We start from the raw sequence: 12,897 nt of genomic DNA, 5'->3' as shown, positions 1-12,897 counted from the left end.
GCATCTAAAACTGAGAAGTTTACCCATGAAAGGACCGCCACCACCATGGCTGGTAAGTGAACGAGTATTTTCATTTACCTGTTTGTTCCTTTCTAAGTAAAGTAGTAGAATTTCTTTACTGGAACCAAAATATTCAGGATGTTATTTAGTCGCTCTGCTGAACTATCACATGCTAGTGGAATATTACAAACATTTATGTTTGTTGCATAAGATGATGTAGGGTAGAACTTTGCAATGAACGTGTGCAGCTCCAGTTGAATTTACAGTAAGTTACAGACTGCATATGATCGCCAACTTTGAACTACTGAATGCAAACTAAGTGATAGTACTGTTACCCTGAGAATCATAAATACCATCTTCACTTAGTATTGTCTAGCATAGTTTGCCTCAAGGTCTATTGCTTAATTGTTCATCTTCTGTTGTGATTATTTTTAAGATGATACTAAAAGAAAACAGCATATTTCAGTGATTCTGATGGTAGGAATGGTCATGGGTCCACTTATAGCCTATGAACTCCTGGCAAGGAGAAGGCAAATATGCTGTGAAATTGAATGCATTTGTAATAGGTGAAACAATGTCTCCTTGAAATGTTAATCAGATCTTAAATTTTCCTTCCTTATTGTTACTCAGAACTTTACAGAACTAGGAAAGTCCTCCTTCTGCTCTGTCTTTCTAGCTATAATATACAAGTATGTATTTTAGTTTTAAAGACGCAGGTTTGACAGTGTAAAAAATCCTTTCCCGTTTACTAATGAATCTGGGCTAAATTTTGTTCTTATTAACTGTACTCACTGTAGTGTTTCAGTTTTGTCTTCTCTTCATTTGCATCCACATTCTGCTGTGTTACATACACTGATAAGTAATAGCTGCTTTTTAGTGAAGTGTGCCAGTATAGCATCCAGCCTCGTCCTTTCCAAAGCGTGCTCCTAAAGCAGCGATCCGAAGTGCTTCTGCAGCATCATTTTGCATATGGTGGTCTGCACGCTTGTGTAAGTCCCGCACTATTGTCTGCGAGGCATATTCAAAAACCCTTAATAGCTTTTAAAACTAGCAATATACAGCAATAGAAGTAGTAAAAAAAAAAATATTGAGATTATGGTTTGTAATTGATTCATATGGATTGATTTTTATTTTTTTTTAAGTTGGATATGAAGTATTTGTCACCTCTTCTTTTGGCATATGAAGATAGAATAAGAGAAAAGGAAGATTTAAATCTCGAACATGAGGCAAGTTGCCATTTAAAGAAATTATACTTCTCTGCTAAAGCAGAAATCAATTTACTGATTTTTTTAAAGGGATTTGTCAAAGCTGTCTTCTGCCTAAAATTGAAAGTGACTTTGTTTCACTTTTCCGTGCATAGTTTTTGTGCTGTCGTACCCTACCTGGCTTGCTTGTTTTTGTCAGCCTGTTCAGATGTAGAAGCAGGCACTACACTGAGATGTACCAGAATTGTGCTCTATGAATAGACTGAACCATAAACGCAATCAGTGGTAGAAAGGATTTACTATTGTCATTTATAATGGGGATGGAGTGCCCTGTATAGCTGCTCTTCCAGTTACAGGCCTGTGGCTTTTGTGGTAGAGAATACTTATTTCCAGTTATTTAAGGAATGGGTGTTAAGGAAGGGCTACTCTTTTTGCTCTTCACAGGTACTTTTTTGTCCCTGAATCTTTGAAAAATGGTGATTTGCTTCAGAGCAGAACTGCCCTAGCTTTTCAAAATAATTTATTATTTCCTTCAAAAACTTCAGCCATAAAAAGAGCCGAAAACACAGAGAGTTTTATATTACTGTAAATTCACTGTATTGTCCTACCATATTCAAATTCATGTCATTCATACTGAAAAAGTATAGTATCATCTAGTAATTTCCAGAATTTAGTTTTTTAAATCCATATTTTAAGGATCTGCAACTTGCTTAATTCAAATGACACTTGGCAAAAATATGGCACAATTCAAGTATCTACATTATTTTAAATCAAATATTAGTAAATTGATGAAGCAATTTAAAAGTTAAGTAGACACACCTGAATTAAAGATGAGCGAGTAGTGAGATCATATGATGTTAACAGAAGAATTAGAAGGCACCCGGGCATGTATATTTATAAAAGTTTTTGTTGATGTAAAAATTAGAACAAAATACTTGCATCTAAAGAATTTTATGTGGAATCCTTTGTCTTCCAGGAGGATATGAAAAATTTTAAAGTAAGAGTTGAAGAGCTGGTGAAGGAGAATGAAGACCTGCATGAACAATTAAATAAAAATAACTTTATTAACCCTACAGAATGGCAAGTTATCTTACAAGAAATTAATTTAAAAGCTACTTGTTATTTTGCTTGTTGCATGCAAACTTTTAAGATTGCAGATCTTAAGGAAAAATCTTGTTCCTGTCAAGCAGAGTAAGTTTTGCTGAAGAGTTAATAGGGTCATGACATGATTATGTCTTGTTGGAACAATGCTGATCTGCAATGCCTGAAATAATTTTGGAGTAAAGATTAAATAGTTGCAGATTAAATAGTGCAGTTTTACACCTGAAGCCCATGTAATTCTGTCCCAGACCTTGCAGGTTACATGCTTAACTTTTACACTTCCACTAAAGGAATGTGCCAATGACATCAGGTTTTCATTAATATAAAATGGTATTGGAATATGGCATTAGAAGAATTTTATGTTCTTGAGAAGTGAAACAATGCAAACATAATTTAATTAGGTAGTGTAAAATACATGAGGCTTAAAAACAAGTCACCTAAGTCAGGCATTCATCAGTTGGTAACCGAGATGGAGAAGACACTGGTCATACTGGTTCATCTCAAGGTGACTGTAAGCTTTTTAGGGCAACAGGCATAAAGGGGGAAAAAGAAAAAAAAAAGGCAGTATAGTCCTGGGGTGTGTTAGAATAGGTCCTTCTAGTAGAGGTTGGGCAAGAACAACACAATTATATGGAAATCTCTGGAGACTCCCAGTCATCCATATTTAAGTACAGAGAAAGCTGAAAGAATTTGTGGTGTAGCCAAGGAGATGGAGGGCCTCTTTTGTTTGGACTTTAGACAGATTGGCCTTTCTAATTTAGCAGAACAAACAATGTTGCTTTCTGTAAGCACATCAGGACCAAGAGTCATGGAATATACAAAGAACTACTTAAACTGCATTTACAGGTCTGAGGGCAATGTTACTAGAACAACAACTGGGTATTGATTCACCACAAACAAACTTAAAGTGGAAATTGGAAGATGATTCCTGACCAGTGTAGCAGGTTTTGGAACCGCATCCGCTGTGAGTAGCGATCATAAAAATTCTTACTGCACTCATGAGACAGGTGGTAATTGTATGGAAGGGATCATACTGCACAGTGTCTACACTTGGAGGACTTTATGACTGAAGCTGTCTCTTCCAATCTTAAGTCTCTCTGCAGCTTTAACCAAAAACATTGACTGACTTTCAATGAGAGCCTCCTCAAGGCAGAATTACAGAAGTGTTTAGTTTCTGCGTAGATTTGGTTAAGTGGGTTGTTACAAAGGTATCAAAGTGTTCTATAGGTGCTTTAATAAAATACCCTGGATATTTTTTGTATACTTGGATGCTTATATACTGACCACAAATTCGAAAACTTTCATAGAGGTATTTTAGCTTCCTAAATATCAATTTTTTAACTTTTAACACCTTTGTTTTTAATTTTGCCTCTCGGCAAATGAATGGGAGAAGTTCCTACCGCTTTGAGCTGTTTCAGGCTGTCTGCAGTCTCTGTCTGGGTGCTGTTTTTCCGGCTGGGGTTCAGCAAGGCAGGGATGTCAGCAGCAATACCACCTTACCAAGCTTCTGCTTTGTACCTTCAGTGGCTTCTTCACGCTCCGTGTTGCAGTGCATTGCTCCTTTATTTCTATTGACATAACCGCTCATGGGGGCGCACCCTGAAGCACATAAAGGAGTTGGTCTTGACCAGCCTAATCCCCTTTCTGTAGCAATTTTTAAAAATTTTGTTTCACAGCGTAGCCCCGTGGTGCCAGATGTAGTGGAGGGCGAGGATGTAGCTTGGCAGTGCGGGAGACGATCCTGATGCTTAAACCTGTCGATGAAATACGATCTTAGTGCCATCAATTTCAAAGTTGCAGTTTTACCTGGAAAATTATTTTGTCCTTTGTTTAAAATTGCTATACTTCAAAGAGTTGTCCATTGAGATTCACCATCCATTTTCCTCAACCTTAGCTTCCAGCCTAGATAGTTTTGATAGGAAAAAAACTTACATTGTCTATTTCAGCTGGTAACGCTTAGCATCTTACATCAGCACTGACCTTCCTGTCAGAGATAACGAATGTGTTTTGTCATTCAGTTTGCATTTCATATTTATCCGTTCAGATGAAAACATGCAGAGTCTTAAGTGGTTAAACAGTACGAACTCTGTCTTAGCTATTAACCGATTTGTAAGTGGCTGATGTGCGTTTGCTTCCTTCTGCTATGCCCACTGCAGTCAATTTCACAGTAAATTAAAGAAGTCAGCTAAACTTAGAAGCTTCTGCGTGCGGAGGTTTTCATGGATGCAAGTGTAAGCTGACTTCCATTTCTGTGTTCGCAAAAATCTTCAGGGTAGACTGTATAAGACTGTATTTTTCAGCTGCCAGACAACAATTATTAGCTGTATGGTTCAGCTTAAATTTTAGTCAGAATATCATTTGACGGTAGGGGAAAGGGTCCCTGTCTAGATCTATACACAGTAGGATGCATTTGTGTCTAGGTCAGGCCACACATGAACAAAGTAGATGTACGTTGTGTTAGTTACTGTCATCAGAAATCCTTGGCAACAGTCTATTTTGCTACACTTTGTTTGGGTTTAGGCTACTCTTGCTGATCGATTGATGACAACTCTTGAGTTTAAATTCATGTGATACCGTCTGACACTTGTACTGTATTTCCACTTGCGTTCTGGCTAATACTTCTCAACTTTTGAAGCTATTACTAGAACAGCAAATAGTTTCTTAAGCTTTTGTGAACATCAGAAAGACTGGAATTGGTTTTCTTTAAAGCTGAATTAATACTAGTTGTAAAGCAGAGTTCAGATCTCTGCTCAGGATAGTTCCGTTTAAACGCCCATCTTCTTTGCAGGCCCATAAAACACACTGGCAGTTATTTTTCCAGAGATCAAAGCCAAGTAAATCCAAATCCTATCCAAGAATTTATTGCATGTTTTGAAATTTGGTTCTGTCACTAGTTACACAGCTCTCTCCAAATCATCTGGCACTGTTGTGTGGCTTTAATTCTCTCGTGTGTCAAGCCTGAGAGAGCTGGGACTGTTTGGCCTGGAGAAGAGAAGGCTCAGGGGTGATCTTGTCACTGTCCATAAATGCCCGAGGGGAGGGCATAAAGACAGGGCCGGGCTCTTGTCGCTGATGCCCTGTGACAGGACAAGCGGTGACGGCCACAAACTGAAGCACAGACGGTTTCCTCTGAACATAAGGAAATGTTTTTTCACTGTGAGCACTGCGACAGGCTGTCCAGAGGGGCTGTGGAGTCTCCATCTCTGGAGATACCCAAAAGCCATCGGGACGTGGTCCTGGGCAGCTGGCTCGAGGGGCTTCTGCTTGAGCAGGGGGGTGGGTGCAGGTTACCCCCAGAGCTCCCTTCCAACTTCCACCATTCTCTGATGCTACAATTCTAACTCACACATACATATTTTCCTTCTTTCTGTACAGAAATTTTGCTTTAGTTAGTCAAAGATTTTAAACATGATTTAAAATAAATTACATTTTGAGGGTTTTGAGTTCATGTCTCTAATAAGCTTACCTTAGGTCCTGACATTGCTTTCAATGAGGGTATTTATAGAAGCATAGAATGGTTTAGGTTGGAAAGGACCTTGAAGATCATCGTGTTGCAACCCCCCCTGCCATAGGCAGGGACGCCTCCCACTAGACCAGGTTGCCCAAGGCCACGTCCAGCCTGGCCTTATAAATTGGTTGTCATTGCAGGCAGCAACTGCAAACTCAGGCCAAGCTGGTCTTGGAAGAAAATGGATTGTTGATGCAGCAACTCGAAATTCAACAAGCTAAAGCAAAAGATAGTCACAGACAACATGTTCAGGAAGGTAAAGTGCTTGAGTTGCTAGTCATTTGAACCACACCAAAGATGGTACTGCAAGGGTGGGTGGGTGGGTTGGTTGGTTGGTTGTGGAGGTTTATTTTGTTTGTTTTGGGGGGTTTGGGTTTTTTTGCGACTTCACATATGCCTAACAAAGCATCACTGAATGTGGGTAACACTAATATGAGATCAAGCTCTTGATGTCAACTGATACTGAAAAGAAATATCAGTATCACCTATTGGCACTATACAGCATACTCCATTTTGACTTGCTTCCTCTGAAAAAGTGACAAGTACTGTTGAACAGCAATACACTGATTTTCATAATTTAAGAGCACTTTAAACTTTACAGGTTGGTATTTGTGAGATATTATTTGCTTATTTAAACGTTCAATTTAGAATTTGTAGAGTTTTTTTAATTTTCTGCATTGTAACCAATGTTTATCATTTAATGTAGTTAATTATATCATAAGTAGTAGTATTTGATTTTACACTTTCATAGTGTGATACTGCTTAAATTTACATGAACGACTAGGAATTAACAATATTACTGGTTTGGTTGGAGTTTCACTAGGTGATTGAGTTAGTTCTGCTGTACCCAGTTTTGTTTTTTTTTTCCTCCCCAAAGCTTCAAAATTGACCAAACAGATAATAGTCTTAGAAGATAAGAAACAAAGTCAAGAAGAAGAGATAGCAGAGTACCAGAAGCAGCTGGAAGCTTTGCGTTCTACTTGTGAAGAGCTAAAAGCCAAGCTGAATAACAGAATAGCAGCAGAGGAGCATTTTGCTTTGGTGAATGATTTAAAAAGGTACGAGTTTGCATATGGTGCACAGAGGAAAAATTACTCAAAGCATTCACATGAGCAGATCTGCATATGCATCACTCTAGGTAGGAGGCAAGTGGAAACTTAGGCTGGTAATCTAGGAAGGCAACTACCAAAGTACAAAGAAACATAAAGAAATATTTCAAAAACCCCGTCTCACCTTTTAGAGACAATTAAAACTATGGAAGGAAATCCTAGATCTAGAGACATCAGTAGGAATGTTTCTACCATAGAGTACGTACTGCTAAATGTACCTTTTTAAATAGTAGAAGAGGAGACATAAAAAATACCATTTTTCTCAAATGCGTTTACTGCTATGAACACTGTATATAAAACGTTCTCACTCTTTTGTTCCCCTCTTTGGGAAAATGTCTGAAGGATCCTGAAATTCTAAACTAAAGTCTTTACAATATGGAAATAACACAAAAGTGCTGTCATGCAGCATAGTCTGTAATGTTTTTCTGAAGACATTCTGTAAATTTGTTTGCTTGCAAGCCTTAGGATAGTGCATGTTACTGTTTCTTGGTACAGTGCCTTCCTGAGAAGTTCTCAGACCTTGTTTTTTGGCACTGCTAGCAATTTCTTTGAAAAAAAAAATGAGGAAGGGAATACATTTGGAATATATAGGATATTTTTATAATTTAAACTCTATTTCAAATGCAGTCAGGATGAATTATTTGAATAGTTTGTATTATGCTTCATTCGTGATTTGATAGGTCATGAGATTGTAATACCTCTCTATGATGTCGCTACTGAACATTAAGGATTCTCGATGTATCTTTTTCGTACCTGCGACATGGCTATCTTACTGTAACTTAGCTTTTTAGTGAAGTAGGTCTAGGCATCTAGGCATGACTCCTATCCTACACTCTTGGCTTTTGCAGCCGTTTACAACAGGAGCAGGAGAAGAAGTGCTGTGAGGTGGAAGATCTAATGGGAAAGATAGCATCACTGCAAGCTCACAACAAGAAACTGCTTTTAGAGAAAAATAACTTCTTGGCTGACAACAAGATCCTGGAAACTGAGATGGAATTGACACAAAAGACAAACAGGTCACATCGCATCGCATTCTCATTTTCTTACATAGAAATACCCTTATTTCTAAAAATAACAGCAGAAATATCTGTAAAAATATTGTCTGATATCCCACATCGTGTAATTTCTACCTATCACAGAAAAAACGTGTTTCCTAAACACATCTTTGTCACATCTAAAGGCCTGGTTGTCAGGTAACTTCGCTAAGCTTTGTATGTTTTCATGCACACCTTTCTGTGCCTACATGCAAATTAAGAATATATCTTTAATACTAGTAGTTAGCTGTAGCAATTAATCATTTGTGTACTCATCTGAAAAATAGAATATTACACTATTTGCAGACCTTCTCATCTACCCAAGTGATTCACAGTTGGACTCACAATACTTTAAAAAGTAAAAACAATATTATTGTTAGATTTCCTAAGAAATATGAGCTTGTAGCCATTGCACAAATTATTCTTTTGAATCACTGTTACTGTTGTTATTCACACAACATATTGTAAAGAAAAACAGCCCCCAAAAGTGGGAAATGATACTTTCGGCATTGCAAATATTTTGAGCCAGTGTGCCTTTAATAGTATATTTGATTGTCTGAGCCTTGCACACTGCACATGCAATTTAATGCCATTATTAATTCCCAATCTGAAGGTTTTCCTTTTTCTGTTAATTTTACAGGCGATTAAAGAAGAAAGTAGGTCTTCTGAAACTGCAGTTGGAGGAAGCAATGGAAAAAGAAGTTGCAGCCCATCACTATCTAACAAACCTTATTGGTTTGGTGGAGAAAATAGCTCAGGAACGTGATCATCTAATTTTTTTGGTAATTGCCTTTAAATAATTAATATGACTTAATTGATATTTCACACAATTGTCATCCTACTGGTACAGCTTATTGTTAATTTGAATTACCAAAAAAGAAAGCTAAAATTCCAGTTTAAGGATTTAGCTATTTAAATAGACTTTCGCAAATAGGATAGGAGCAGCAAAAGATCATTTTCTAGAAGAGTGGTTAAAGGCAACTACCCTAATTTCTGGAGATAACATAATTAAGCCTCAACTCACATCAGCATTAGTGTCTGCAATGGTATATATCAAGTTTAAAAGAATTTTTTAACTGCATTTTAGAGATTGGCTTCAATTATTGAAGCTACACGTAATGAAAAATAGCACACAATCATAAATTTTGAATACGCGTTTCTGAATCTAAAGGTAAAAATATTATCCTTGAAGTGATCTGTACGGACCTTCTACTGTGAAGGCACATGCATGGTATTGCTCCTTTTTGGTAAGCAGTCATTTTGACAGGCTGGTAGAGAGTTTTGGAACAACTTCTGTTTAGTGGAAGTAAATCAAAATGTCGCTGACTGGCATGGAAGTTCCTGGGCTTTTTACAGGCACACTCATTTCCTTTACAAGATCTTGGATATAATTTCAATTTTACATATTGGTACTCTGTCTTCAAATTAGTCCTGGAAACCATTTCACAAAACTTTATTAAAATAAAGCTTCTTTTGCTTGTTCAAGTAGTACACAAAGGTTGTCATCGGTGTTGGGTAAAAAGACTCTATAGCGGTTAATGCCTAATTCTAGAAGAGCGACTATGGTGACCCAACTCAAATCCTTGTCCACTGCAAACCGGACTTAGGATTGTGAAACTAGGCACAGTAAACGTCTCCTAGGAATTAGGGGAACCGGTTCTTACCTCTCGATCTCTGGTATATCTACTTTCAAATATTTGGCATAGCACATTAGAAATATCACAGAGATCCAGAATTACCTCTTAAGTACACGCTGTGCCATTTGGCTTAATAATACCGTAGTAGATGCTCAGAATACTTTTAGCAGTAAAAGCCTGTTTCAGAAGTAAAGATATCTTAACATAACTGGTATCAGAGCTGAATCAGAACAACCCGTTCCTACTTTTAATCGCTGAACTTGAAACCTACCATGGCAGAAAGTCAAGACTACAGGTATCTTGTAGTCAGGTAATCTGATAAGGTTGTTTAATGCGAAGGCCTAGGAAACAAAAAAAAATTAATTAGAGCCAGACCCTCGTAGTTATGAAGAGCCACTACTGAGCACGACATAAAATTAAAAACGTATTATCATTCCCCCCACCTCAAAATTCAGTAACGTCACCTTTATTTACTCAGTTCAGCTGCTGCTGTTACCCTAGCCTTGTTCTTTTCTTAATTCACTAATTGAATTAAAGTGTTAAAATTCATTTTATGCAGATTTAATCCAGAAGAACAGGGAGAGCTGAGAGGGTACAGCACTCTTAAGAAATTAGCCTACATTCATCCTTAATGAGGATTAAAAAAAATCCACCAAAACTGTAGTAACTACAGCTCCACAAAAATAAATGGATAGACTTTAAATTTACCGTTTCCAGGAACAGTGACAGCCTGCTGATAAATCCAGTAAGAGTAAAACAGAGCAGCAACAAATTTATTTAAAACAATTTTGATAGTGCAACAATGATGCTGAACTGTAATTCTGAGTTAGCAGCTGTCAAAATGACTCTTTTATTGTATTGTATGTTTCAGCTACCACACAGTAAATCAAAATGTCGCTGACTGAGCAGGACGCTGACAGACCCCAGCCGTGCTAGTTAGTTTTGACTTCTGTGAAAGGAGATGTGTCTCTGGAGTGATATGGGTAGTTCAAGGGGGTCAGACATTGCTGATCCTAAAACCTGGTTATTCCTCTCTTCAGTGCTTTCAGTGGATTTAACAGTTGAAACCTCTTATAGTTCTAAAACGATTTCATTGTTTACAGCTTATGCAGGTTTTTGTTTACTATTTATATCTGAGAGAGAATGTATCGCTTATGAAATGATGTAAACAGTCATGACAGAAGCATTTCATAAGCCGCCCGTCAGATGCCTTGCCTGAACCCCTGCCAATTTCAGGGGCTCTTTTCAGAGCAGACTACTAAATCTGACCCAGAAGGATGAGTATCATGCATATGAATGGGATCCCTAAATACACACGCATACATCTGTAGCAGACTATACAGAATCGATTGGGTTTACAGTGTCAGTAGCTATGATCCCTTCAGAATAAAACTGTTTCAAGTTATCATTTTGTTAATGAGATAGCATTTGCAGTCACTTGACAAATTATTAAGTAGCCATTATTAGAATAATTTTCAGGATTATTTTTCCATCTTGGTTCGTCAGACTATTTGAGCTCAAAACAGAATAGCTTGTCTTTCTCAGTGTGTGTATTTTGCCTGTCCTGTCTAAAGTAATGATTACATTTAGTTATGTATACTGTATGCTTGCAGGCCAAATGTTTGGAAAATGAGAATCATGGTGTTCTTAACAAAATAGTCGAAGGCAGCCTACGCTTAGGAAGATTGGAAGAAAAAGTTAAGGTAAACAGTACTTCTCGCTAAATATTACATAAAATGTTTTGTTTTGTTTTGTTTTGTTTTTTTTTAATGAGGAAAGTCAGTAGTTAGCCTGTGTCAGTGTTTTTATGAAAGACTATGCCTGCATCAAATGACATAAATGCGCACCACTACGTTAACAGAGACCAACTCCTTCTGCATTTTCCTTCTCAGGATGAACGCAGCCCAGGAATTAACAACACAGAAAATAAACCAAGCCATAGATGTAAAGAGACAGCAGTAAGCTGAAAAATAGCTAGAATTTGTTAGGAACCCATCATAAAATGCATGAAAGACTACTATAAAATAATTCTCTAATTATACTAATACAGCTATAAAATGTTTTTATCCATTTTTCACCCTCGTTCATGTCTATCTAAATTTAGAAAACATATCCCCTACCAAGACAGTGGCTTGTATTCTTCTTAAATACAGATTTACTGCAATTTCATAGATCTGTGACTACTATAAGGGATAGAGAGGAGACTTGCGTAAAATTAAGAATATTTCCATGCAGTACATGCTGTGGATTTTAAGTGCAAACCCAAATAAAAATACAAAAAAATCCTTCTTAACCCATCAACTGTTAATGGAAATTAGAAAAAACAGCCTGTAAATAAAGTTCCTTAATACTGCTGTTTCTATTTAGCAAAAGTAAGACTAATCTACTTGCAAAACTTCTTTGTTGTTAATTTTGGTCAGTAAAGCAGACGGCTTAAACAGTCACAAAGCACCTTAAAATATCATACACTTCTTGGTTATTGTATTAATTGAACTTTGCTAAGAGCTAGTATCGTTTATTTCTTTGCTGAAGACACAATTTCTTAAATACCACCTGTCAGGTAATCCATATTTCTGAACAATAAGCTTTATTAATTTGTTCTCTTCAGTGATTTATGGAAAGTTATGGGATTCTTTTGTTTTACATATATATAAAAAAAAAACCAACCAACTATTTTCATAGTCTAAATACATTGTCAAGTTTTTAGTTTGCTTCTTTTTAGTCACAAGACTTTTTTAATCCCAATATGTAATGCAGTTCCTCAAACAGGACAGGCCATATTGCACACACGGCTTTTTCAGGTGCTGCAGATAAAAATTCAGGTGAATGTGGAAAGGCAGAAGGATTCTTCACTTGGAAGATACAGGTTTGCCTCCACAGTTCATGCACAATTCTAACAACCATGAAACTTGAGCAGCAGCTTACTTTAAGATTACTGTACTTTCTGCTTAGTTGAATGAGATACGTTGGAGGTCTCGTTAGTCTGTATCAGCTGGAGGAATTCTACTATCAACTGCTTCAGGCAATCACAAATTGGGTAACTGCCCTGTAAGTTGAGTTACAGAATAAACCTATTACGAGGTATTTACCTGTAATCTGTTTCCAGTGATAACGGTATTTAAAATGCATTCATTTTTCTGGAAGGGTGATAAAACTATTGGTAAGCTGAGCGTTACGCTATTTCTTATCTTAGAAAAGGGTGTTTTGCCTTGGTTTTAGCTATCTTCAGCTATTTTAGCAAGATACAAGATAGGAAATACGTATTATATCATATGTACTAGGTCCTCGGGTTATGATGAGAAA

At 37.0% G+C, this 12,897-nt stretch overlaps 1 protein-coding gene across 1 annotated transcript in view; it reads left to right on the top strand.

Annotated features, from left to right (window-relative positions):
• Positions 1-12,897, top strand: part of CEP89 (centrosomal protein 89) — a 43,239-nt gene that overhangs the window by 12,351 nt on the left and 17,991 nt on the right. Inside the window, exons 10-17 of the mRNA XM_082489415.1 lie at positions 2-52; positions 1,143-1,226; positions 2,182-2,289; positions 5,959-6,070; positions 6,692-6,872; positions 7,772-7,939; positions 8,598-8,739; positions 11,208-11,297. Of these exons, the coding sequence (XP_082345541.1) occupies positions 2-52; positions 1,143-1,226; positions 2,182-2,289; positions 5,959-6,070; positions 6,692-6,872; positions 7,772-7,939; positions 8,598-8,739; positions 11,208-11,297 (936 nt within the window). The remainder of the gene's footprint in view (position 1; positions 53-1,142; positions 1,227-2,181; positions 2,290-5,958; positions 6,071-6,691; positions 6,873-7,771; positions 7,940-8,597; positions 8,740-11,207; positions 11,298-12,897) is intronic.

This window comes from Vanellus vanellus (genome assembly GCF_965231255.1).
Source record: "Vanellus vanellus genome assembly, chromosome: 12".
Taxonomy (NCBI): Eukaryota; Metazoa; Chordata; class Aves; order Charadriiformes; family Charadriidae; genus Vanellus; species Vanellus vanellus.
Note: the sequence above shows the minus strand (reverse complement) of the source record. Positions and strands in the feature narration are given on the sequence as shown.